The 27944-nt window shown below is 40.5% G+C and overlaps 1 protein-coding gene and 1 pseudogene across 2 annotated transcripts; both read left to right on the top strand.

Moving 5' to 3' along the window:
- LOC149223926 (putative phospholipid-transporting ATPase 12 pseudogene) lies at positions 1 to 594 on the top strand (annotated as a pseudogene).
- LOC149223925 (putative phospholipid-transporting ATPase 11) lies at positions 420 to 27944 on the top strand. Of its 2 annotated transcripts, none has more exons than XM_089385968.1 (5): positions 420 to 876; positions 1241 to 1495; positions 1674 to 1761; positions 2128 to 2327; positions 26277 to 26561. In XM_089385968.1, exons 1-5 carry the CDS (start codon positions 724 to 726, stop codon positions 26463 to 26465), a joined length of 885 nt encoding a protein of 294 aa, XP_089242094.1. In that variant the 5' UTR covers positions 420 to 723; the 3' UTR covers positions 26466 to 26561. The 2 variants fall into 2 exon arrangements, with proteins under 2 accessions (XP_089242094.1, XP_089242095.1); XM_089385969.1 differs by lacking the exon at positions 26277 to 26561 and adding an exon at positions 27687 to 27944 and having other exon boundaries at positions 570 to 876.

Raw genomic sequence — 27944 nt, 5'->3', positions numbered from 1 at the left:
CACCTGTTTATTAATAAGGACCAGCAAATGTATTATACTGAAACAAATAGGCCTGCACAAGCCCGCACATCCAATTTGAATGGAGAAGTTGGGCAGGTTGACACTATCCTATCTGATAAAACTTGTACATTGACCTACAATTTGATGGAGTTCCTAAAGTGCTCTATTGCGGGTACTACCTATGCTCAAGGTATGACGGCGGTGGAAAGGGCAATGGCAGAAAGGCTAGGAAAATATGTTGTAGAGCTGCAGAACTTGTCCTTTGAAGACAATGAGGTAAATGATCAAGTCGGCACTGAAATGGAGACGAAACCTCGTTTTAAAGGTTTCGATTTCAGAGACAAATGCCGCATGAATGGACATTGGCAGCAGGAGCCGCATGCAGATGTTATTCATATGTTTTTTTGTATTTTGGCTATTTGCCAAACTGCAATCCCTGAATAATATGAAGAGACTGGTAAAATCAGTTACGAAGCTGAGTCACCAGATGAAGCAGCTTTGTTGTAGCAGCAAAGGGAGCTTGGCTTTGAATTTTTCAAATGTACACAGACAAGTGTTATGCTGCATGAACCAGGTCTCATGCCCTACCCTTGACCAGGTAGAGAGGTGGGTGTTTGTACACAATATTTTTCCCCATATGGATCTTTGTCGTTTATTTCTGGTGTTATATCAAGTTGATGCTGGATAGGTTTATTGTGGAGGCTGTAAGCTCCAGACCATTTTATGGCCCGTAATGTGATATCAGATAGAGGTCGTATTATGCAGCGAGTACATAATTTTAAATGTATGGAGTTTAGTAGTGCTCGAAAAAGAATGTCTGTGATAGTAAGGAAGGAGGAGGATCGGTTGTTTCTATCTTGCAAGGGCGCAGACAGGGTATATCTCAACCCTTTATAAATCGTTTCTCTTTATGAGCGAAAAGACAAGTATTCAATATTATTAAAATCTTACGAGCAAAAAATGTGAGAACAGAGATTTTCCAAATATCTGTCGGTATAAAGATTTCAAGTATATGAAGTGTCTTGAAGACAAGCATAGAATTTAGCCTTAGGCCTTTTCCTCCTCATGTGTTGGCTCTTATATATTAATATTGGAGGCATGCAGGCCAACAATATGTTGGAAACCTTGTTAAAGTCATTGCCAATGATTGTTCTGCTTATAATGCTTGTATTGGGCGATGGATTCTTTTATAATGACTATTTTTATGTCTGTGTGGTGTCATTTTGAAACATTGTCAAAGAAGCAAGGAAGAGGATTTGAGGAAGCCACGAGAACTCATATAAGCAAATATGTTGATGCTGGGTTAAAAACCTTGGCAATTGCATGCTGTGAGCTTGATGAAGGGGAGTACAAAGTCTGGAATGAAGAATTTATGGAGGCTATAAATACTATACGTGCAGACCAGGATGCAAAAGTGGATGCTATCACAGACAAAATTGAAAGGGAATTTATTCTTGTTGGCGCAACTGTTGTCGAGGACAAACTGCAGAAGGGGGTGGGTCATAATATAAAAAATGTCTTGTTTTTCTTATGGCACAATTTCTGTTGTCATTAGTTGATGACTCATGAAAGAGACACTGCTTTGTTTTATTATTTTGTATGAAGTATTTTTTTTTCAGTTTTTTCTTTCATCTGTTCACATGAACTAAAGTGATTTCTTTCATAACTTGCAGGTTCCTCAGTGCATTGACAAGCTAGAACATGCTGGTATTAAGATCTGGGGTTTGACTGGAGATAATTGGAAACTGCCATCAATATTGGGTATAGTCTAAAGCACTTGATACTATGTGTTTGAAAATATTTTATAGTTAAATTTTAATTTACCTCTGTGGTTATCAAAGGGTCACCATTTCCTCCTACTCATTTGCCTTAAATGGATTTTATCCCTGCGTATTTGCATGCAGTTTTCTGAGACAAAGAATGAAACAAATACTGATCACATTGGATACACTGGAGATAAATGTAGTAGAGGCACAAGGAGACGAGGAAGTCATTTCAAAGGTAAATGCCTCATCTTATGACTGTTTCACAAGAACCTGAAACACATATCTATATCTTCAATATATCCAAAGGATTCATACTCTGAATTTGCATGTCATTGTTTTATTATTTTTTCTGGTCTCTAAGGGAAAGTGTACGGAAACAAATTAGTGAGACAAATGCAAGTGAGTTCAGTAAGTAGCAATGACGATGTGTTTTCTCTGATTATCGATTGGAAGTCATTGGCATATGCATTGGAGAAAGAAATCATAGAGAAGTTTCTGAGTGTGGCTATTGGCTATGCATCAGTTATTTGCTACCGAGTCTCACCAAAACATAAAGCACTTGTAAGTGTCCTCTGGAACCAGGTTCACTAGGATTTCAAATATTTTTCTATCAGGGACTTTCCTTTTGAGATAATTAAAATCCATGTCTTTGTCATTAAAGTCCACGATGTAGCATTTTATTACAAAGGCCCATTCTATCATCATCAAAGGCCATTTTTCCCTTACTAGAACATCTCAGAATAGATTGTGTTGAAGTATGTGGTGGTCGACATTATTCAAGGATTGTTTCAAATTGGTTAAAAAATGTGTGCAGTGCCTAAATGCAGGCATGAAACCTTAGATCCTAGATTACAATGATCTCTCCCCAATCCCATTGATAAAACCTTTTGAACATTAGTGGATAGATTTTATTAGACCATTTCTGCTAGTGAAAAATATGCAATTTTGATATATAATTGTGGCCACTTAGCTTTTCACTAAGTAGACAGAGACCAAAGCTGTTAGAGTAGCCTCATCAGAAGCCAGAACTAAATTGCTTTTCGAGGTCATGATTATAGGTTTAGATGTCTGATCCAAATCACTTATAAGTTCTAACCATGACAGCCCCATATTCTATAGATTTAGCCTGTTTAGAATAAAAGCTCTAGCTCATCAGATAGTTGAAACTTGAGACACACCATAAATGTTGTAAAGGATGGATTTGACCCACTATCGAAAATGCACTAATGCTTTGTTGCTTAGCTGTTTGGCGCTGGACCTTTGATAGTGTAATGGGGGAGAGGGCTCTTAATATAGGACTCTAATCACTGAATGAGTCTTCATGGTGGAAACAAGCTAGATCTCGACCCGGTCAAGGTCTCTTTCCCCAAGTGTATATCCAAAATGCATAGAGAAAGCCCAGGAAAATGTAAAATTCTAGACGATCTTTCTCCCTATAAAGTAAAGAGTTGTAGCCTCTTGTTTCCACCACCCTTAACATAAGCTGTTCCAAAACCTTAAATATCTAACTGAGTTCTAATCAAAATGTTAAAATGTGCAACTAGGGCCAAATTCCACTTTGGGCAGCTCATTGGCCTTAGATGATTATTGGACAATATTCCTCTTTTCGAGAGGACCAAAATCGACTCTGGAAGCACTAAAATCGGACAAGAAGAAATATGTTTTTGATTTCAAGCCCTCAAGAGCACAATTGGTCAAGGTCGGCTAGGGGTCGATTAGACAAATTGATCCCCCTCCAATGCATACAAATAAAGGAGACTTTCATCCTCATTTGGCACATTCACTTACACATCATTCTCTCTCCTCATCTGATTGTCATTGGTTTGTACATCTGAGGCAGCTATTCATCCACACGTGCGAAGTTTCTTGGGCTGATCTGACCTGTTTTGACTTTCTGTTGTGAGGAGACTTTGACCAGCATTGACTTTTGGACTTTAGAAGGACTGTTTGACTGCATTTTGACCAGGGATAGGTCTGGCCATGCAGGCTGCATTATCTGCCACAGAAACCGAGGCAAAATGAGCTGCTTTGACCAGGATTGACCACAGAGTTGCAAGACTGTTTTGACTGCAGGTTGACTACATGATTTGACTGGGTTTAACTGCTGATTTGTTGACTGTTTTCACTGCTGTTTGACCACCAAGGAAGGCCGAGTTTGACTAAGGTTGACTGAGCTCAAGAAGGCAAGTTTGACTGCTGTTTTGATCGTTGACTACTGATTGGTTAGGGCAAGTTGAATTTTTAGAATTGCAGTCCTTCATCAAGCTGATCAGATTTACATTGGTTTGGGTAATTTGCAAAAGTCAAGTCACATTGACTTTGACTCTCATCGTTAAAGTCAAGTCACATTGACTTTGACTCTCATCATTGTACTCTATTGGACATTCTCTCTCTGCTGAACATTTGATATTTGATAATAAGAAGGATTGATTAAGGGTTTTCCCCATCTTGGGGTTTTTCCCTAGCTTGAGCCAAATATTGGTGTTCTCTTGTCTTGACTTGTCTTCTGCATTTATTGTTTATGTTCTATCTACAGTTACTGTCAATGTGAATTAATGGTTTATGTGATTGCTATTGGAAATTAAAGTGGAATTGACATTGGGCTAATAAAAGGACATTGAAGTAATTGTTGCAAGCATAGAACATACCATTGTTATCTAAAATTAACATGGTATCAAAGCTAAGGTGAGGACAAGCCCAAGCAAGAGAACAAGCAATCACCAAGATATTTGTTGACAAGGACTAGTCTCCATGGCTGCTACTTCATATTTCAAGACTGAGGATAAGCTCAATGACAAGTCTGACTATCATGCATGGAAGATGACTTTGGACCTGACCTTGGAGGAGCATGAAGTATTGGATTATGTGCAAGGGAAAGTGGTAGAATCTCCTTCAAATGCACTTGCTGCTGCCAGAACAAAGTATAGAAAAGGTGAGGTCAAAGCTAAGCAAATTTTGATTGATTCCATTCAAAAGCATTTGGTTGCCTATATTTCTGATTTGGGAACTTCTAAGGAAATGTATGATAAGTTGGTCGGAATGTTCAAAGTGAACAATGCAAATCAAATCCCCTTTCTCAAGAACAAGCTAAAGGATATCAAGATGGATGAACAAGAGTCTATCCAATCCTATTTTATGAGAATAACTCAAGTCAAGAATGACTTGCTATCTATTGGAGAAGTTACTGCTAATAGGGAACTCACTCTCATCACACTTGGAGATCTTTCAAGACCATGGGATACATTTTCCACCACTATACTCAATAATGACAACATACCTAGTTTTGATGAGCTATTGGCTAGATGCATTCAAGAGGAAACAAGGATGATGGAGAGAGATAAGTCCTCCAATGGAAATGAACCTACTGCTTTCTCTACACATGCTAAAAGAAGGAATGATGTCGGTCCATCTAATTCAAGGAGACATGATCAAGGATCTAAGAAGGGATTCAAAGGAAGAGGCAAAGGAAGATGCTACAATTGCAACAGGTTCGACCACTATGCTAGAGAGTGTCCTCACAAGAAAAATCCTCCAAGGGATGACAACAACAACAACAACAATTACAAAGACAATAACAATCAAAGAAACAATAGGTATAACAATAAAGGAAAGAGGAATACTCTCGCCGCTTGAGAAGGAAATAATCGACCTCCCAATAGGACAAGAAATGCCAGGTATGATGAAAATAATGTTGTAGAAAAACAAGATGAGTTCTAACTTATTTCTGCTTTATCTACTGCCTCTCCTCCGAATACTTTGGATTAGTGTTACTTGGGAGCGGGAGCGGGAGCGGAAGCGGGAGCGGGAGCGACCATTTTCAGAAGCTCCCGGTTTGGGAGCGAATCCCGGAGCGATTTTTTAAAAATATATATATTTTTTATATTTTTTAATTTTTGATACATATATGTCAACAAAAACATGTAGAATGATGAAATAGACATAAAAAACATAAAAAAACATAAATTGATCATTGAACCATATCACATCAATCATCTAGAAATTATAATCGTCATCAACCTTAGTAAAATAATAAATTAAAATAACATTCAATTCAATAACATTTATCATCATTGATCACCAAAGTAACAAGTTGTACTTGTAAGCCAAGTTTAACCATTACAAGAAGTAATATCGAAGATATTTCTAAGTCCTAACTTCTAACTGTTAACATGATATGAAATGTTAAAAATTTATAAAATGAAACATGAATAATGAGATGAAATGAAACAACTTTAGTCTTTCACAAAGCATCATATTCATAATTCACAATCATTACCAATGAGTTATAATTGCCAAGGCCCAACTTCAAACTTCAAATTTTCATTGTCACAGTGATATAATGTTTACAAAAAATATCATAATGTCATAATGATATGAAAGAGTCAAGAGTCAAGAGTCAAGGACTCAAAACTCAACACTGAACAGTTATGAAAACTAAAGTGACAAGTCTAATAGAAACTAAAAAAGACAAGTAAACTGTAAATCTACAAGTGGCCCTTGCCACGAGAGTCTCCAGGAGTATAAGTAGGTCTTGGCGGTCTTCTAGGAGTCTCCCTCCCAGACCGACGACCAGAACTAGAGCCTCCACGCGAGGGTGTCGATGGAGGTGGCGACAGCAATGGAACAAGACTCGGGCCCCGAGAACTGCTACTGGATGGTGGAGGTGGAGGTGGCATGGCTGCTGCAGCTGCTTCAGCTGCATCCCGTACAAGCTCATCTTCTAGTTCTTCCATATGTACAATGCCATCCTCTAAATTGTCGTCCTCAGGGTGACTGTCCCAAATTTTATATGTGGGATCTTCATTGGCCCGATCACAGTAATGGCTCAACAACCTCAAATTGTAGTGCACATAAACCAAGCTTTCTGCTCGGTTTTCGTTGAGCCTGTTTCTTTTCACATTATGTATATAACTGTAGGTGCTCCAACACCTCTCTGCAGAAGAAGAATTTACAACCTGTGCAAGAACTTTCAATGCCAATTTTCGCAAAAGTCCGTCGCCGCCATATGTTTCCCACCATGTGAGAGAATCAAATTTATCTTTGTCGTCCATTGCATGGAAGTTACCATACAAACCACTGCCAGTGAAGTATCTGCCTATTTCAAGGCGCACAGCTGCACATTCCTCCCTGTCAGGCACCAACTTTTCTAATGCATCCAGATATCCTTTAGTTACCTCTCGATCTAAATGGGGTTTGGTCCTAACACCACCCCTGCTGCAGGTTTGCCCAACCAAGAATCTGAGTAGTATTTTGGCGTAAGGATATACGCCAAGCAATGTAGTGGAAGGTTAAGCTTTTTCCACCGTTCACACACACAATCGTGAATCAGATTGTACAAGTCGGGATCTCTGTTATTAACAATGTCTTTTATTTCCCCCAACATGGTATCCATTTGCTCATACACCTCGCCAATCACCGGTTTGTCTGTATCTGCAAACCGAATCATGTTATAAATTGGCTTGGTGAAATCCAATACCTGTCTCACAGCTGTCCAAAACTGCCCATCAAGAGCGGCCTCCTCCACCGTATCAAAACCTGCAATGTCAGCTACATTTGTAGCCCTTTCCTTTAACACCTGCCAATTTGGACTTGATACCATGCTAGCTAAACCCTCTCTTACCTTCAAAAGGCGCCTGAAGGTGAGGTAATAGCTACCAAATCTAGTCCTCGCAATCTTCAGCAACTCCAATCTCGAGTGACTGCGGAAAAGGCCATGGGTATTGCTATGATTTGTAATAAATTTTATCATTTTTTTTCCTCTCTTGTACAAATCCCCAATCCATTGGTATTGTTCATTTTTGTTTTTGACAATATCATGCAACAAAAGGTTCAATGTGTGAACCAAACATCCAGACCAAAATATGTTCGGGTATCTATCCTCAATAATTGCTCCCGCTGCCTTACAATTAGGAGCATTATCAGTGATGACTTGGATGACATTGTATGGGCCAATACGCTCAATTGTTTCAAGCAATGCTTCTGCAATGTTGATAGCGGTCTTGAACTTGTCTGAGTAATCATGTGCAGCTAGAAAAATGGGACCACTTCGGGACACAGCAAGAACACTTATCAATGGCTTGCCTTTTACATTTGTCCATCCATCAGATACAATGGACACCCCATTGTCAGTCCAAGAACTTGTCATTTTATTCAAAGAATGTGATATTTTTGCTTTTTCATGATCAAGGCCAACTGTTCTTGCCTTGTCATACCCAGGGCTCTTGTATCCTTTAGGGGCATCATTTATGGCAGAAACCATTTCGTGCCAATAAGGTGAGCGTAGAACATTGAATGGTATCCCATTTGCATAGAGGAACCTGTAAATTTTTGAATCCACATCATTCCTACACCCCTCATCAAGGAAATCTGATATGCTTCTACGGCGTAAAGATGATGACCCTGAGCCTCCATGTCCATATCCACTGCCTTGGGAGGATGCTGAAGGAGTTCTTTGTGAGCTTGGTTCAAAGAAACCCCTTGATCTTTTTGCTTTGTATTGGGCGTCCTCCTCTTCCTTTATGTATTTGGCTCTATCAACTGTTGACACCCCGTTGCAAGTTCTGATTCCTATTTGTTTCTCTCCATCCCATGCCCTTTTCCCGCAAAGGTGTCTTCTCAAACGGGTGTATGAGCCTGTGAAATCAGTGTTGCAATGGGGGCAATGAAATTTAGTGGTTCCACCCCCTCTCCCTGTTTCAGGCCTCTGAACATATTTCCACAATGGAGTTTGGTCTTGTTTAGTTTTTTCACCCTCATGTTCACCCTCCACATCCTCCTCACTGGGGTTTTCACCTATTTGACTTCCTCCGGCTTCTTCATCCACCTCTTCAGGGTCAGGCCCCCTCCGTTTCCTACTCTCCACCACCATAATAACCAGAAAGGGGACCAGGAAGAGGAAAATGCCAATAAAAATGCTCAGGTCCATCGTGTTTGATGTTTGTAGGGTTTGAGTCTTGAATCTGCAAATTAATTTAGTTTATTGGGATTAATTCATTTAATTTATTAATTTAATTTAAATTAATGATCTTTAAACTCAAACAGGTAAATGAAACTAACCAAATTAACTACCTAACCAGCTAAACTAACTAAATGATTAAGTTACATACCTCTGCAAGCTTGCTCCTCGCTCCTTGGCACTTGCTCCTCGCTCCTCAGCTCTGGCTCCTTGCTCCTCAGCTCTTGCTCCAGCTCTCAATCTCTTGCTCAAGCTCTCAATCACTTGCTCAACAAAGTTGTAATGACAAGTTTTTGGCCCATTGGGCTTATAAAACAAAAAAAATTAGCTAAATTTTTTTAATTTTTCGGGTCCGGCGGAATTTTTTTCCGCCGAACCGCTCCCGGCCGGTTAAAAATCGCTCCCGGAGCGTTTTTTAATGCCCGGGAGCGATTAGGGAGCGATCGGGGAGCGATCGCTCCCGGGCATTAAAAAACGCTCCGGGAGCTCGGGAGCGATCGCTCCCTGAAACGCTCCCTATCAGAGCAGGGAGCGTAAATTTTTTTAAGGGAGCACGCTCCCGAAAATCGCTCCCGTCCGGGAGCGATTTTGGGAGCGCGCTCCCGACCCGCTCCCGAGCCGCTCCCACCCGGAGCGCGCTTCGGGAGCGGGTTCGAAGGGGGGGGGGGGGCGCTCCCCCGCAACACTGCTTTGGATCATTGGTTAATTGATAGTGGAGCCTCAAGGCATTTCATTGGATATAAGGAGGCTCTCTCAAATTTAGTTGAGAGGAAAATTGAGAGGAAAACTAATCTAAAGATTATACTTGGAGATAATTCCACCTACCTCGTAAAAGGTACAGGAACTGTCACTCTTCACTTGAACTATGGTAAAAACATACATCTTCCGGAAGTCTTGTATGTGCCCGATTTGAAGAAGAATTTGGTGTCTATTTCTGCGATGGAAGACAAAGGCTTCAAGGTAGCTTTCATTGATGGAAAGGTATGTGTATGGAATAGAAACTTCAAAGATGCTTTTATTCTTAGATTTAGGGTTGATGGTCTTTATCAAGTTGGTGGAAATCCTTTGGGGGCATTGGCAAATAATACATCTATTCAATGTGAGCTATGGCATCGAGGATTTGCCCACTTACATTACAAAGCCTTACCTGGGATAAGGAAGATGGTCACAGGGATGCGCGAGTTTCATATGAACCATGAAGGAGTCTGTCAAGGTTGTACAACTAGGAAACATAGAAAGGGACCATTCCCTTTTAGTGAAAGTAAGACAATTGATATTCTTCAGTTGATCCATTCGGACTTGTCTTGTGTCTTGCCCGTAACTCCATTAGGAGGATACTCATACTATGCAATTTTTGTGGATGACTTCTCATGCAAGACATAGATTTATTTCTTGAAGAGGAAGGATGAAGTGTTCAAGTAGTTCTATTCTTTCAAAGCATTGGTGGAGAATCAAATGGGAAAGAAGATCAAGACATTGAGGACTGATAATGCAACCAAATATGAATCCAATGAATTTAATGACTTTTACAGAGTGATCGACATTAAGAGGGAGACAACTGTTCCATATACTCTAGAGAAAAATGGTGTTGCTGAAAGAAAGAATCAAACTATTATGCAAGCCACCCGTGCCATGATCTATGATCAAGGTCTACTGGAATTCTTGTGGGGAGAAGCTACTAACATTGTTATATATGTTCAAAATAGAAGCCCTCATCAAGCTTTGGATTTCAATTTTCAAGACACCCGAAGAAGTTTTCACTGGTAAGATACCTGGTGTTTCTCATTTTAGAATATTTGGTTATCATGTATATTTTCATGTGCCTAAAGAGAAAAAGGAATAGTTGGAAGCTTCGAAAGAAAGGTATATTCGTTGGATATAGGGAAAATTCAAAGGCATATAGAATTGTTGTTCCTGGTCGAACAGAAGTAGAAGTGAGTAGAGATGTTACTTTTGATGAAGACGCTACCCTCGGGAAAGCCAGAGATCTCCCCATTTCAAGAAAGGATGATGATGCTACTGAAAAACAAGAAGAACCTCTGATGGATGAGCCTATGCCCGATGTTGATGGCCTAATGGATCCTCTTGATCCACCTCCTTGTGATCCCTCTACCTCAAGGAAAAGACCACTATGGCTCAAGGATACACTTGAAGATGCTGAAAAACATTCCTCTCCAAGAGGAACATTTTGGGAAAGTAAGAATCCCAACAGGTATCAAGGGTACTTGGCTGCCATGAGTACTATTATTCAAACTGAACCTTGCACCTTCGAAGAAGCCGTGAAGCACCAAGTATGGAAAGATGCTATGTCTGAGGAATATGAATTGATCATGAAGAATGATGTCTGGGAAGTGGTGCCTAGACCCAAGGACAAGTTTGTGGTCACTTCAAAATGGATTTACAAAATTAAACATGGAGTTGATGGAAGTGCTGAAAAATATAAGGCAAGGTTCGTGGCTTGTGGTTTCTCTCAAAAGGAAGGAGTGAACTATGATGAAATATTTGCACCAGTCGCTTGATATACCACTATCTGATCCATAATTGCTCTTGCTGCCAATCAAGGGTGGAGCCTACATCAAATGGACATCAAGACTGCTTTCTTGCATGGTTCACTTAAGGAGGAAGTATACTTGGAACAACCTTAGGGGTTTGAAGTATAAGATCAAAGGACACATGTATGTAGGTTGAAGAAAGCCCTCTATGGGTTGAAGCAAGCCCTAGGGCTTGGTATGAGAGGATTGATAGTTATCTTATGAAGCTGGGATTTACAAGGAGTTATGCTGATCCAAACCTATACTTTAAGGTTGAAAAGGACATGCCACTTATCTTGGTCTTGTATGTCGATGATCTATTTCTAATTGGTGCTGACCCTCTCATTTATCAATGCAAGAGGGAGTTGGCTTCCGAATTCAAGATGAAGGACCTAGGACTGATGCATTACTTCCTAGGCTTGGAGGTCTGGCAAAAGCCAGACGAGATTTTCCTTTCTCAAGGGAAATACATTGTGAAGTTGTTGGAAACATGTGGGATGATGGAATGCAAGTTTGTGTCTACTTCGATGGAGCTAAACTTCAAGAAGCTATGTGGAAGTGCTGCTGGTCCCGAATTGCAAATCCTTTTGAAGATAGACAACTTGTGGGGGGCTTGATGTCTTGGTAAGCTCCCGACCAGACATATGCTTTTCTATAAATACTTTGAGTCAATTTATGGTTGAGCCTCATCATATACATTGGATTGCTGCAAAGAATCTCTTAAGATATCTTCATGGCACTATTAGCTATGGTCTGAGGTACACTGTCGGGAATTTGAGACTACATGGATATTCTGATGCTACCTGGGTTGGCAGTGTGGTGGATAGAAAAAAGCACGTAAGGATGTTGCTTCTCTTTGGGATCTGCTTCAGTTTCTTGGATGAGCAGGAAGCAAAAATCGGTTGCTTAAGCACCGTCATGGTCGAATATATTACAACTAGTATGGCCTATTGTGAAGCTATTTGGTTGAGGAAGCTCTTCAGTGAGCTATTTGAGCATGTGCTAGATACCACCATCATTTATTGCGATAACCAAAGTGGGATTCGCCTTTAATAGAATCTCGCATTCCATGACCGCCCCAAGCATATTAACATCAGGTACCACTTTATCCGAGATATGCTACAGTAGGGAGCAATAAGGCTCCAACACATCAAGACTGATGAACACGTTGCTGACATTCTCACGAAGCCCTTGGGGAAGGCCAAGTTCTTAGCCTTTCGAGAGAGACTTGGAGCCGTGGAAAGACCCTCCCATGAGGGTCCTGCTTGAGTTGGAATTGAGCTCTGGGAGCTCTTGGGGGGCCTGGGTACTTCTTGGAGCTCACCTTCCCTTGTGGAGTACATAGCCCAACATGATTGAGCACAGGGTGAGTGGTTCACCTTCCCTTCCCCTGAGAATGACATATGCATAGGATGAGTGGTTCACCTTCTCCTATGACATATGAGTAGGATGAGTGGTTCACCTTCTCTTGCGGATGCCCCAACATACATCCTACCCTTGTAGTCTGGGACTCTTGGGAAATACCTATCATTTGGCCAATGAGTTGGGAAAAGTGGTTAGGGACCATAGCACTACAAATGGACTCATCGTGTACTGCCGTACTCCCTATGTCTAGGATGCATGATGTTCAACAACTTGATTGCTCAGAGTCAAGTCCGATTGGGGTTCTACCCTTGGTTATGTGGACTTACTTTCGTCAGTGGAGAGTGGTAATGTGTTGTGACTCACTCTCGATCGATCCTTTTAAGTTTTTATTATTTATATCAATCTTCAACAGAGACGAGATGAGATGCAGAGATAATACATGATGATTAGAATGGCATGATGATGATGGATATTGACAGGTGGAATTCTCCCTAGATGAGAGGGAGTGCTGAAATGTGCAACTAGGGCCAAATTCCACTATGGGCAGCTCATTGGCCTTAGATGATTATTGGACAATATTCCTCTTTTCCAAAGGACCAAAATCGACCCTAGAAGCACTAAAATCAGACAAGGAGAAATATGTTTTTGATGTCAAGCCCTCAAGAGCACAATTGGTCAAGGTCGGCTTGGGGTCAATTAGACAAATTGATCCCCCTCCAACGCTTATAAATAAAGGAGACTTTCATCCTCATTTGGCACATTAACTCACACATCATTCTCTCTTCTCATCTGATTGTCATTGGTTTGTACATATGAGGCAGCTATTCATCCACACGTGCGAAGTTTCTTGGGCTGATCTGACCTGTTGACTTTTTGTTGTGAGGAGACTTTGACCAGAATTTACTTCTGGACTTTAGAAGGTCTGTTTGACTGCGTTTTGACCAGGGATAGGTCTGTCCAAGAAGGCTGCATTATCTGGCACAGAAACTGAGGCAAAAGGAGCTGTTTTGACCAGGGTTGACCACAGAGTTGCAGGACTGTTTTGACCGCAGGTTTACTACATGATTTGACTGGGTTTGACCACTGATTTGTTGACTGTTTTTACTGCTGTTTGACCACCAAGGAAGGTCGAGTTTGACTAAGGTTGACCGAGCTCAAGAAGGCAAGTTTGACTGCTGTTTTGACCATTGACTGCTGACTGGTTAGGGCAAGTTGACTGCTGTTGACTTTTCAGAATTGCAGTCCTTCATCAAGCTGATCAGATTTACATTGGTTTGGGTAATTTGCAAAAGTCAAGTCACATTGACTTTCACTTTCATCATTGTACTCGCTGAACATTTGATATTTGATAATAAAAAGGATTGATCAAGGGTTTTTCCCATCTTGGGCCAAATATTGGTGTTCTCTTGTCTTTTGCATTTATTGTTTATGTTCTGTCTACAGTTACTGTCAATATGAATTAATGGTTTATGTGATTGCTATTGGAAATTAAAGTGGAATTGAGATTGGGCTAATAAAAGAACATTGAAATGATGTTGCAAGCATAGAACATACAATTGTTATCTAAAATTAACACAAAATATGTCATTATCAGTTAACATCTTACACATCACCGGCCAAATAAGATCAGAATTCTAAAAGGTCAGAAAACCTTGAGGAAACTAGATGCCTCTCAATAAATTCATCTATTACAAGAAAACCTTCAGCCAAGTGCAAATTAGGTCTAAACAATCTCTCTCAGTATAGAAGGGGGTAATTTCCCTAGTGGGATGCCTTCCTATTGGTTGAGAATAGAATGTAACTGCTGCTAGGAGTAAATGAGCAACTTCCTCGATTAATCCCACAGTAATACACCCTCTTCATGTGCCAAAAACAGAGTGTGACTCCCTCATTTAGGTAACCTTACTGTTGTAACGACTGCCAGAAATAGTATTTGACAAGTACGACAATGGCAGCAAGGGTGTCTGGAAGAACAAGCTTAAAAACAGAGCCCTCTAATCTTGTAGCAAACTTCTCTCTAGTTGGAAAAAAATCTGCCAACACAGCAAGTCAGAGTTCCCATTGATCAGGAAATCTGATTCAATTTTTGACAATCTAGGTCAATTCAGAATTGGGAAAAACCCCTAAAAGCATTATTCCACCATGCATAGCTCTTGGATCATGGTAGAACTTTGCTCATGCCTGAGATTTCTGCCATATTCTTATGAAATTTGCATCCAAAAAGAAGTCTATTTGCTAAAAGATCAGCTTACTTCCTAAAAACTCCCAAAGGTGGTGCACTTTGGGTCATCCTCCTGCTAACCTGGGTATTACTTCAGGATAAAGGGCCCACGCTGATCCCTGAAACACAAACATAATACGTGTTAGGAAAAGTGGAGGGGGGGTGGTTGCACTCTCCATTGAAGTGTACTCTTCATTGATGCGCATAGCTGCCAGCTCCATGATAACATTTACCTACTATCATATATAAATGTTGCCAGATCTAAAGTAACATCCAAGGAGTGTGCCCTCCTAGTTGGCATAACTCAAGTAAATAATGACTTTCCAGCAGTCCACCCTAATGTAACTCCTCATTGAGGGTGCCGTTCATGTAATTAGTAAAGTTAACTCCCTCAGGAACCTCTAATGCTGGTTGTGACTAGTTATACCAGTAAGAATGTAGATCCAAAAATAATTGAAATAACCATCTCAAGTACTGTGCCTTCCTCTGTTGTCATAAATGAATTTGGACAGGCCCAAAAGTAGTATCAAATCAACACCTTTCCTCTGTTGTTAAGTGCTCCCTGCTGCTTGTTATAACTCCCATCACAAGAATGCCCAATCTCTTGTTGTAGATACTATGTTTGGGCATCAAAGGAGTGCCCCATATCCTGATTTATCTCCTCAAAATAACACTCTAACTTCTGAACATAACCCACAGCCACATACTTTTACTACAGTGCCCTATTATCGTGAAAGGTACTTCAAGCATTTGCATCCTCAGTAGAAGTAATGAAGGAACTTCCTTACATTTATTTTTAATATGCCCTTAATCAAGACAGGTGTGGAAAGAAGTTGAACATCAGACCTCATTTCAGCATTTGTGGGATAAATCGATCCTAGAAGATTGCTTTCAAGAGTAGTTTAATAGAAGAGAGCTGAAGGATTGCTTTCAAGTGCACTTCAGTAGAAGAGAGCTGAAGGAATATAGAACACTTACATACTTGATTACTTGGGGAATCTGGTTAGTGAGAAATACCAAGCTTTTTGAGGATGTTTAAGTTCCCAATTTCAAAGTTTCATTACAAGCTCTTTCACTGCTTTCTCCTTATAAGGCTAGTATAAAGCCAAAACCCACACATATGATAGGAGAGGTGATTATTAACAAGGATTATGTGTGGAGCTTCTTTGATGGATCCTGCCAGGGTCTAGAACACTTCTGAAGTCTGGGTATTGTGCTATTTACTACTAAGGATAACAATTTCACTAGTAATGAAAATATGGTTATTGGGACCAATAATGAAGGTGAATTTAGAAAATTATTTTTCCTATTGAAGTGTGCTATGGAGAAAAATATGGTGCAACTACAAGTTTTTGAAGACTCGCCTATGACTATCAAATGGATGAACAATAAAATCTAGGTCCACAGTTTGGGACTTTCTCAGTTGGGATTACATTTGGAGGATATCTTTGTTCTTTATCAGATGATTAGTTTTATTCATATATTTAAAGAATTGAGCGATTTTGGAGGATATCTCTGGTCTTCATCTCTGGTAATCTAAGGATCTCTTTTGACCATTGAAATGTTGAAAAGTAGCGAGTAAAGGTCTTCTTGACTTGTGCCTTAGTCAAGATAGACCTTGCTCAAGTCTTCCTTAGCATGCATAAGTTCGTAAGGAGTAGGACGAGTTCATGATAATACTTTGACTTAAGTGCAGAGGTTGGAGAGGCAGTTAAGTCAATTTCCAAGGTGCGAGTTAGATTTGGAGAAGGACAAGTGAAAGTCTCAAGCTCTAAACTAAGACTAGGACGAGTTACAATAGTTAGTGAGACTCAGTCAACTAATCAATCACAAGTCTGAGTTCCGAAACTAAACTTCCGAGATTTAGCTAGGAAGAGCATGGAAGGAGAGGCCTTTACGCAACTTTTGATAAAAAAAATTCCTTGCAGAAGTGTGCTAATATTTAGGAGGAAATTCCTAAATAATAGAGGCTGCCCAACGCTAGGAAATAAGAGCCAGGTAGTGCAAGGATTTAGGAGCTGGGTTAGGGTTTATTGCAAGCGGGTTTCAACTAAGTATTAGCAGTGAGAACAAGCTTGTTCTCTAGTGAAACAGATTGCCTTGTAACTAATTCTATATTGTTCAATTATGTCAATAAAATTCTATAGCTAGCAAAGGGTTTTCCCAGTTGGGTTCTCTAGAAAATTTATTGCATTATTGTGTGTGAATGTGTTTTTATTTCTGTTCCTATTCCACTGCAAATTACGTAGAGAAATTATGTGTCTTGGTGCAACAAAATTGTTTTTAGGATTGACATCATAGCAGTTGCAGAATTTCAAGGAAATTATACATGGAATCAAAGCTCGAAAAAACATAAATACCAACACACAGAGTTTATATTTGTGAAGAGAAGAGAGCAAATTTGTGATGAGCAGTTCCTTGGAAAGGGAGGATGGAAAACCAAGGACTGAGATTTGACCATTGTTTAGAGGGAGCCTCTAACTTTGTCTCGTGGATAGGGAGGATCATGATAGTATTAGAGGATAATGGGGTGGGAGAAATTGTGAAGCATGCTATACCACCACCATAAGATCCCCAACAGTTGGCCCAACATACTATGAATGATGTCAAGGCTAGGAGGATTATTCTAGAAGGGATCAAAGATCATATAGCTTCTCAGATCCATGAGAAGATGTCAACTTTTGAGATGTTCAAATCTATTTTAGATCTATATTAGAGTTCCAGTGATACCAAGAAGCTTTCTCTTAAGGAGAAGCTAAGGAGTATTTGGATGAGACCAGGAGAGCCCATCATCACATATCTTACGAAGTTCACTCAGGTTTGAGATGAGCTAGGTGGTGTGGGTGTCACTGTACCTGAGCATGACCTTGTCAGTTTTGCCTTACTAGGACTTCACAAGTCTTGGTATGGCTTCCAGGATGTTGTTAGTGGTAGAGAGAATTTTCCTAGTTGGGAAAGGTTATGGACTAACTACGTTCAGGAGGAGATTTGGGGAGGAACCCGTGATGGTAGAGCAACAAAGACCAAGGACGAGGAGAATTTTGCTCTTGCAGGTAAGGCCAAGGGAAAGAAAGGCAAAGGCCGAGTCTAGTTAGAAGGGCGAGAAGAAGAAGAAGGATCTAAGTAAGATCAAGTGCTTCCATTGCCATGAGTTTGGGCATTGTTACCCACTACTAGTGGGTGACCCCTATAGGAGAAATTTTCTCCTAGATTTGTCTTCAGTTGGCAGCCAACAATCCCTTGCAGCCACTAGATAGCTCGATGTGCCACCATTCTCTGCCACGTGAGCCAGACATTATGTGCTCTCACCCATATGTTATGATTGCACGTTAGAAGGTGGGCCTTCCAACCCCGAAGGTATGAATTTTCATTACGTAATTAAGTGTTTATGCTTACTTTTCTTGGGCACATTTAGAAATGGATTAGTGGGGGGATTCGGTGGAAAGAATGGGCGTGGATTGTACTTTTGTTCCCTTGTCTCGACTTGGTGGTTAATCTTGTATCTTAGTCTCGCGGGATCTCCTCTACTAGCTACTAGCTTTAGGAGTGACACTACGTGGGAAACCTTGATTTTTGCATGGTCCCGCTTATCGACACCATATATATCACTCCTTTCCGTTCATTATAATCCCTTTTCACACTTTTCCCATTCGGGTCCACATTTGCCCATTAGGTTCACAAGGGGTTAGCCTCCCCTTCCCCTTGTCCACACTTTGGGTTGGGCCTGGAACGATGCCCTGAAGGTTGATGCAGCTAAAAAGAAAGTTAAAAGCATAATTTGGCCACTTATAATAGGAAATGTACCACATAATGCAGAAGATGGTTGGGACATAAGAATTTAGCACGTGGGAAAAAGCCAAGCATGAGCTCTACCCCTTGTCATTATGGCCATCACCCTGGTTCCTAGGGCCCCTATGTGTGCCCCTCACATCATTAAGGAACCCATGTTTGTCCCAACCCCTGGTGGACGATGAATTGCCCAACCTTAAGGGGATGATCACTGCTTTATCATACACATCATGCTCTCATCCCCTAGAGCCTCGAGTAGTTAAAAGAAAGAAAAATCAATAAAAGGAAAAAGGCATATGAAGAAGGGTGGAAAAGCAAAGGCCAAGGTAACTCATGTACCACAATTGCTCTCATCTACATCTATACACCCAATGTGTGGGCTTCCCTCATTATAACTGCCCTTGTACTGTGGCATGTGGCTTAGTGCCTTCCTTGTTGCCCCACTCTGTTCCACTATCATTTCGCTTGACACCTACCATTTGACAGATGTACCATGGACTTTTTACTCCCTTAGAAGTTGAAACCACCTAATAGGGTCCTTTATTAACCCCTCTCTTGAGCTTGGTGACACCCGTACACTCTAAAGCCCATTTGGAAGGGCATGCCACTATGAAGTGTTTACTTGTGCCCCTGATTAACAAGCTTATTTACTTGATTACACTAATCAATTGTTGTATTGGAAGGTGAGGAGACACCTTGGATCTTATACAGGATTGCAGGTGGGTCTTCATCTTGGACTTGGCCTCCCTATATAGGATCCAAGCCCTCAAGAGGTCATAATGGTACTTGTAGGGTGAGCATTGAGAGCCATGGGCCTCCACCACAACAGTGCATTTATTGTCATGCCAGGGGCATCTTCAACACCACACATTACTTGTTCATGCCCCAACCATATAGATATGATGATGCACTTGGACCATGTTGCCCAGCCGGCCACACATTCGTACCTAACACTTTGTAGTTGATCCAGAGCCCATACAGGGTTTTGTCTCATCCGAAGAGACATGGGAGGGTTTGTGTCATCATTCAAGCCCTTATTGATGGAGCATTGACATGCTTGATCTAGTTGGAGACCCATGAGAGCATTCATTGTGCCTCTCAGCCACTTGGGAGCACCATAGCTGTTTTGCTCAGAAACCAAGCCCCCCCCCACTCTCCTTGGTCATCATTTCGGGAGCCCTTCTCTTCATCATGGCACATGGAGGACTTATCTTGGCCTTCCAACGACCCTTTGCACGGCTATTTTATCATTTCAGCCTCATTAGGAAGGCTTATTTTGCACCTATGAGCTATTTGGTGGGCTTGTCACCAATAAGATTGTTATTTGGCACATTAAATTTATTTTTAGGGGCTCATTAGGCTAATTAGACTAAATCAAATCCCTAAAGGCTCATATAAATAGAAGGAGAGCCTCCTTTGTGAATCATCATCATTTGGATTGGGATTTCTCTTGTAAAAGAATTCAGACCTGCAATTGATGGACAAAATTGGATGTTGTTGATGCATTTTGATGTTTGGATTTTCGCTATTCTTGTCTTGGATCTTCTAATTGCAATTATGATGGATGGATATACTCGCATTGCCTAGTAAGGTTGATTTTTTATGCTATATCTTTATTTTATTGCATGTCTAATGTGTGGAATAACTTGTCATAATCTCGTTGATGCCCTAATTTAATGCAAATGATTGAAAATCATTGGATTATTGAAAATATTGCATGCATTATTCATTAGGTGATGTGAATGACTGTTCCTAGAGGCTTTCCTTGTCTTGGAATCCTTGAAACTCCACCACTTCTTGCCCAACGAAGTATAAATTCCTTTGCTAGTCGAAATGTTGCCTCCTAGGGTTAGCGAAGGCTACATAAGACTCCTTGATAGAGAAAAATTCTTTCGTCAAAGCTAATCTTGACTCCATTTCTCCCAATTGTCTAGGCATTGGTCCTAATCCTAGTTGATCAACCATAAACCTTTCTCTTTTCCTTTATTTTTCCATTTTTTGTCCCTAACCTTAGAAGGCTACTAGGGTCTAGTGCGAATTGCATTAGGAGGATCTCCTTGGGGTGCGAGTTGGTACACTACTACACTGTCCTCTCCTCTAGCTCTCGTCAAAACTTGAAGCAATTCCAATGGCTAGTTTGAGAGAAATATCAAGCCTTAGCTCCAAAACCGTTTCTATCCTTTACCTTCTTTGGTTAGCGACATTCCAAAGGCCATTTGCTCTTGAAAAATCGTTGGAAGTTAATAATTCTTTGATCTCTCTCATCCTTGCTTGACCTAGGTATCTCGTCGAATATCATCCCTCTTGGAATTTTGCAAACCCTAGGCCTCACTTGGATTCTCCTAGGTCTCTCTTGTGGTCCCAAACCTTTATATGGTTGTTACCTTACAAAATCCTAAGAGAGGTCTTTCCCATTCCCTTAGGAAGCCTTGATTTAGGTGTATCCCTTGTTATCAAGTAATCTTTCCTCCTAGGTCTAGGTCTTCTCACTAGCCTTTCTTGGAGAGCCATTAAGCTTCGTTGAAGCAAGTGAGCCTCATATTGAGCCTCTCCTTTGAATGGGCTTTGGAAATCACGTCGCACCTTACCATTGATCCCATCACCCTAGTGATTTCCTTTATACTGGGACTCCTCCCATCGGTGAAAGTCTGTAAAGAGCAGGGGACACTGACTAAGGTGACAGTGGGTCTTTGTCCCATTGTTGTCATTTGGTCTAGTAGTTTTCCCTTTGGTACCCCTCCTAGGACCCATGCTAGATTATGTGGCATCAGGCACTATGCTACCAAGTGTCCAAATCGAAATAAGATGTCTAATAAGAATCACACGGTTGCATCAACTGAGGTAGATGGGTTTGCTTCTCAGTTTGAGAATGATTTATCATTGATAGCTTGCATGGAAAGCTTAGTAGGAAGCAACATGTGGTATATTGATTCCTGAGCCTCTTTCCACATGACTGAGAACATGGAGTATTTCAGCCAACTGAAGGAGCAGGACATGCAACTTCAAATCGAGCTAGGAGATGATTGCAAGTACGCGTCTAGGGGAGTTGGTACTGTTAGCTTTGAGAGGGAGTCCGGGAGTCCTCTCCATCTCAGAGACGTCCTCTATGTTCCAGGACTGAAGAAGAACCTTGTTTCAATAGCTACCCTTGAGGACAATGGATATGATGTCATCTTCAATAGAGGTAAGGCATACCTCAAGCACTTAGCTTATGGAGCAGTGAAGCAGATAGGTGTGAGGGTGAAGAACCTTTACAAGTTGCAGGTTGAGACATGTGCAACCTTGAGCAACAAGGCAGGTGGTGAGCATAGTAGAGATGTTGGAGAACTTTGGCATAGGCGCATGGGACACTTGCATCATGGGGCACTGAAGATTTTTCAGCAGGTAGCCACAAGTTTACCAGCATGCAATTTTGATCATCATGATGTGTGCAAGGGGTGCACACTTGGCAACTATGCCAAGACTTGTTTTCAAGGCCAAGACAAGAAAGCTAAGGATATTTTGGAGTTGGTGCATTCAGATCCATGCGGGGGGCCCTTCACTTCTTTGTCTCTTATGAGACACAGGTATTATGTTACCTTCATTGATGATTATTCTCGAAAAACTTGGATATTTTTCATGAAGAAGAAAAATGAGGTCTTAACCAATTTCATGGAGTTTAAGGCCTTGGTAGAAAACCAGACCGGGGAAATGATCAAGGCAGTGAGGAGTGACAATGGTAGAGAATACGTCTCCAATGCCTTCAAGGAGTTGTGTGCAAAGGAGGGCATTAGGAGAGAGATGATAGCACCCCATAACCCTCAGCAAAATGGGTGGTTGAGAGGAAGAACCGCAGTATTGTTGGAGCGGCCAAGGCCATGTTACATGATCAGGGATTGCCTATGTTCTTGTGGGTATAGGCATGCAACACTGTAGTATTTTTGCAGAACATAAGTCCACATAGAGTTCTTAGATGAGTTACACCAGAGGAGGCTTTGACAGGCAAGAAGCTTGATGTTTCACACTTTTGTATCTTTGGCACAAAACTTTGTCGCCATGTGTCCAAAGATAACAGGAAAAAGCTGGAGCCCATAGTAGAAAAGAGTATTTTCGTGGGATACAGTGAGACAACTCAGGCATATAGGGTGTATCGACTAGGACTCAGGAAGACGATTCTCAAGCGGGATGTCAGGTTTGAGGAGTCCAGAGCTCTGAGTAAGTCTTTAGAGCGAGAGAAGGTTGGAGTATCTGAGATGGAGGAGCTACTCGCTCCCAAGGAGGAGCCTCGACTAGGATCACATATTGAATCTCAGCTAGTTGGCAAGAGGTCCGCATAGTAGGATCCATAGCAGGATGCAAAGTAAGATGTTGAGGAGAAGAGACCAGGGCGAGAGCAGGCAACTACTTAGTTAGAGACTCCTAGCACAGGGAGGAAGAAAGCCAAGTGGGTCGAGAAGTTGATTCAGGAGGCCCAGGAGCAGGTTGAAGCTCCTAGCACCATGTTCAGGTAGAGCAAGTAGCCATAGAGGTACACAAGATATATGGCACTAATGACAGAGGTGGTGGACACTGAGCCTTCTAGTTATAAGGAGGCAACTTCTTAGCAGGTTTGGTAGGATGCCATGGTGGAGGAATATTCCTCCATCATGAAGAACGATGTCTAGGAGATTGTGCCATGACCTGAGGGCAAATCAGTAGTAGGCTCACGCTGGGTGTACAAGGTGAAGCATGGAGCAAATGGGAGTGTGGAGAAGTACAAGGCCAGGTTTGTGGCCAAGGGCTTCTCATAGATTGAGGGCATAGACTATGATGATACCTTTGCCTCAGTAGCACAATATTCATCCATCAAGATTATTTTGGCACTTGCAACACAGATGGGGTTGACAGAGTGAGGTTTGAGGGCTTCACAGATGCAGATTGGGCAGGGTGCTCCACAGATCGAAAGAGTACTTTAGGTGGCATCTTTAGCATTGGGTCGACAAATGTTTCTTGGTACAATAGGAAGCAAAGATCAGTTGCACTTAGTTCAGCAGAGGCCAAGTACATGGCTGCCAGTTTGGCAGCATGCAAGGCTATTTGGATGAGGAAGTTACTTGTGGGACTTTTCAGACAGAGGATGGAGCCTACTATGATACACTGTGATAATCAGAGTTGCATCAAGCTCTTTGAGAACCCAGTGTTTCATGATCGCTCAAAGCATATCGAGATCAGGTATCATCATCTCAGAGATTATGTGCATAAAGGGATAGTGAAGCTATCGTTTATTCCAACAGAGGAGCAAACAACAAATATCTTGACCAAGGCATTAGAAAGAAGGAATTTTGTTCATTTCAAAGATAAGTTGGGAGTTGTACAAAATCCCTTTCTCGCTAAGAGGGAGTGTTGAAAAGTAGCAAGTAATGGTCTTCTTGACTAGTGCCTAGTCATGATAGATCTCGCTCAAGTCTTCTTTAGCATGCAGGAGTTCCTAAGGAGTAGGATGAGTTCATGATAACAATTTGACTTAAGCACAAAAGTTGGAGAGGCAGTTAAGTCAATCTCCAAGGTGTGAGGTAGATTTGGAGAAGGACAAGCGAGAGTCTCAAGTTCTAAATTGAGACTAGGGCAAGTTACAAGAGTCAGTGAGACTCAGTCAACTAATCAATCACAAGTCCGAGTTCCCAAAATAAACTTGCCATTTTTAGCTGATCGAATTGTTTATAAGGAGGTCGAAAGGCATAATTGTAACATAATTTTGTGAGCACGAGTTTGTGTGAGAGCTGGTTGCTAGGAAGAGCATGGAAGGAGAGGCCTTTACACAGCTTTTGACAGACAGAATTCCTTGCAGAAGTGTGCTGATATTTAGGAGGAAATTCCTAAATAATAGGGGCTGCCCAGTGCTAGGACACAGGAGCTAGGCAGCGCAAGGATTTAGGAGCTGGGTCAGGGTTTATTGCAAGTGAGTTTCAGCTAAGTATTAGCAGTGAGAACAAGCTTGTTCTCTAGTGAAACAGATTACCTTGTAACGAATTCTATATTGCTCAATTTTGTCAACAAAAGTCTACTAGTAGAGGGTTTTCCCAGTTGGGTTCCCTAGAAAATTTACTGCATTATGGTGTGTGAATGTGTTTTTATTTCTGTTCCTATTCCACTGCAAATTACATAGAGTAATTCTGTGTCTTGGTGCAATGAACTTGTTTTCAGGATTGACATCATAGTAGTTGCAGAATTTCAAGGAAATTCTATATGAAATTTGATCTTCTATGTGGATTGTCTAATCAAGTAGATGGCTTTCTAACTTGGTAAGCTTTTTCAAGGTGGCATTTTTCTAACCAGTAAGATTGGGATTAATCAATCTATCTTCCATACTTTCTTCTCCCCTTTCTTGATTCACCCAATCAACTAAGTCACTAGTCACTGAAATCATAATTTTTAAATCAAGTTTTTCTAGGGATACCCCTTTGAGGTTGGAAAAGCACTAGCAAAAAGTGAGAAGAAACCAACCAAAATGACAGTTGGGGTTGATTTCTTGTTGTTACACCCAAAACTCTCTTTTGATCTTGTGGCAGGTCACAAGGACAGTTTCGAGTGCTAAGATACCTGTACAGCTTGATTCTTTTTCCATTGTTGAAATAAATGATATGATCTTCTGGACGGAGAAGAATCATATTGATAAATTGCTTTGGAATTGAGGATAACACCATATTTTTTGATATTTATCATATCGAAATCTCAACGACTGTTGTTGAAATAGATATATTTGGGTTGTGTGATACCCTTTTTATACCTCATTCCCATTTGCTAGCTGAACCTCATAACTTAACCTCATTCCCATTTCCTAGCTGAACCTCATAACTATAGGGAGTCTTTTTGACTACTACTTGTGCCTAACTTCACAAGTTCCTTGAGCAGAAAAGTGCGAGTAGACCATGGATTCTACTCCATCAACTCTGTTAATTTTCATACTAATGAAAGACAATTCCAATTTTTCAAATTTCATAAGAAATTGCCTTTTTCTGTAGCAACATCTTTTGTGGCTTTATCTTTGCAGATGATTGATGTCTTCAAATTTTGTGTGTACCTTGTAGTTATTATCTATATGTGTATGTTTATATATTGCTAAAAAGGGAATCGATGTTTAGATGCATTGTCAAATCGTTAAGCTTTTGAAAATCTATTCCACTCACACTCAAGTTACCTTGCATCTGTGCATGCACCTATGCTTTTAGTGTCATTTTCTTTAAACTCAGAGGTATTCTTTTATCTATGATTGCTTAGGGGCAATAGTTGGCTTTGTTAGCTTCTGCATTGTGAATGATGTGTCAATGCAGTTTAGTCCATATATTTTGTTGAGCTCCAAAATCATGAATTTTGACATGGAGTATAAGAGTGTGTATCTGTCTTGTTTCAAAGGAATGTCACCACTATTTGAGTTTTTTTGCAACACACAATTGACATATTCATCCACTTTTGAGTCCTTAGGTGTTAAAAGTTAAATTTTGTTGCCTGAAAAATCAGCCTAATTTGGCAAGGAATAATGACTTCCATATGAAGCATAAAAACGTATCAATGGCACATGTAACTTTTGAGGAAATATTGTTAGTACTTAGTTTGTAAAGCAATTTTGAATGGACAAGTGATTTGTAACGCTTTTGACCAAGAAAGTCTCATGCTATTTTTTCACTTTGTAGGTACATGTTTCTTTGATAGGAGAAAATCAGATGAGAATAGCATGGATTACAAATGATACCAATATACCCTCAGTTGTGGAGTATGAAACCTCTCCAAGAGTATACAATTCTTCAGCCAAGGGAGAACACACTTTGTATACTTGGGTTACAGATCTGGCCAGATTCACAATGTTATACTTGGGCCACTAAAAGCTAATACAATTTATTATTATCGTTGTATAACTTATGGTCCAAAGTATAATGTCAAAACACCAAGATCACAATTCCCCATAACTTTTGCGATTGTGGGGAAGACCATTTCCCCGTTCCACCTTATTTTGTTATTTGGTATATACCAAATTCTAACATACTTGAAATTTTAAAAAGAACAAAATGTGGGTGGAGATAGAATAGTCCCCATCTATTCTTCGTTTCATCTCTGTTTTTCATTATTTTTCTTTTCCCTCACTTTTGCTTTGAGCAAGTTTTGACTCTGACCTATTTTTTTCACCATTGTTGACTACCAACCATGGTGAGAACATGGGTTCCTAACAAGCATGGAGTTACATTTGATTCTTGTGTTTCACCATCCCAACTAAGAAAAATAGACTGTTGATAGATCCAATATTACAATATCATCTGCTCTATATTTCTTCGAGCTGCCTAGTAATTCTGGCTAACAATTTCTTCACATTTACATTATCAATACACTTCAGAGTAGACATCTCATGTGTTTTTCTTCAATTTACAATAGGTGACTTGGGACAGACAGGGCAGACAAATTAACGTTACAACACATTCACCAGACAAATTATGATGTCTTTTTGTTGCCAGGTGATCTTTCATATGTAGATACCCAACAACCATTATGGGATGAATTTGAGAAAAACCATATCTTCACAAGCACCTTACCACTTTACTGATGAGCACCTTGTGATATCTAGAGAATCAAAATTTGTTGAATGGTTCCCAGCTCACTAGTTTCATAGGAGTAATACTATTCTACATGTCGGATATGCCTTCGTATGGCTAGTGGGGTTTCCCTCACCAGGGGTGGAAATTAACTCCGGGATTCATTTTGATCTCGAGGGATCCTCATTTGTTGTATAACTGAGATTGGGCATGCCTTATTCCAAACGCATCTTTAATTGCAGTGTTGATCATAAATGTAGCTAAATTTAAATTTTATTTCAATTCAAGGAACAAGGGAGATGGAGCCAGATCTGTAGTTGTACAGCTTTATTATATGGCATTTTCATTTGATTGTAACATTTCTTTCTCTTTCTTACTTGATAACACTTTGCCCATTTTGATTTCTGAAAATAATTTTTGAACTTGCACTTGTCATATCTAGCTGTGCAGGAGCTGTGATGTCCATTTCTATTTGAGAATAATTTTTGATTTTGGCCTTGTCATATTTGGTTGGTGCAGGTTGGAGCAGCGGATGTGATGGAATAATTGGAATATGGCATTGTAATTGACTCCAGACCTGATGAAGAAAATTGTCCAACAAAGGGAAACCTTGAACGCAATAATTTGAAAATGAGGTGATTTGCAAATAAGAGGAATACACAGGCTTAGTTAATACTTTTTTGCATTCTCCTTGTGTCTTAAATTCAAGGTTTCGTTAATACTTTTCAGCATTCTCCTTGTATCTTAAATTTAATGCTTAGTTAATACTTTTCCTCA

Source organism: Pinus tabuliformis, chromosome Q, assembly GCF_031772625.1.
Source record: "Pinus tabuliformis cultivar Carrire ecotype Pingquan chromosome Q, CPIR1, whole genome shotgun sequence".
NCBI classification, from domain to species: domain Eukaryota; kingdom Viridiplantae; phylum Streptophyta; class Pinopsida; order Pinales; family Pinaceae; genus Pinus; species Pinus tabuliformis.
Note: the sequence above shows the minus strand (reverse complement) of the source record. Positions and strands in the feature narration are given on the sequence as shown.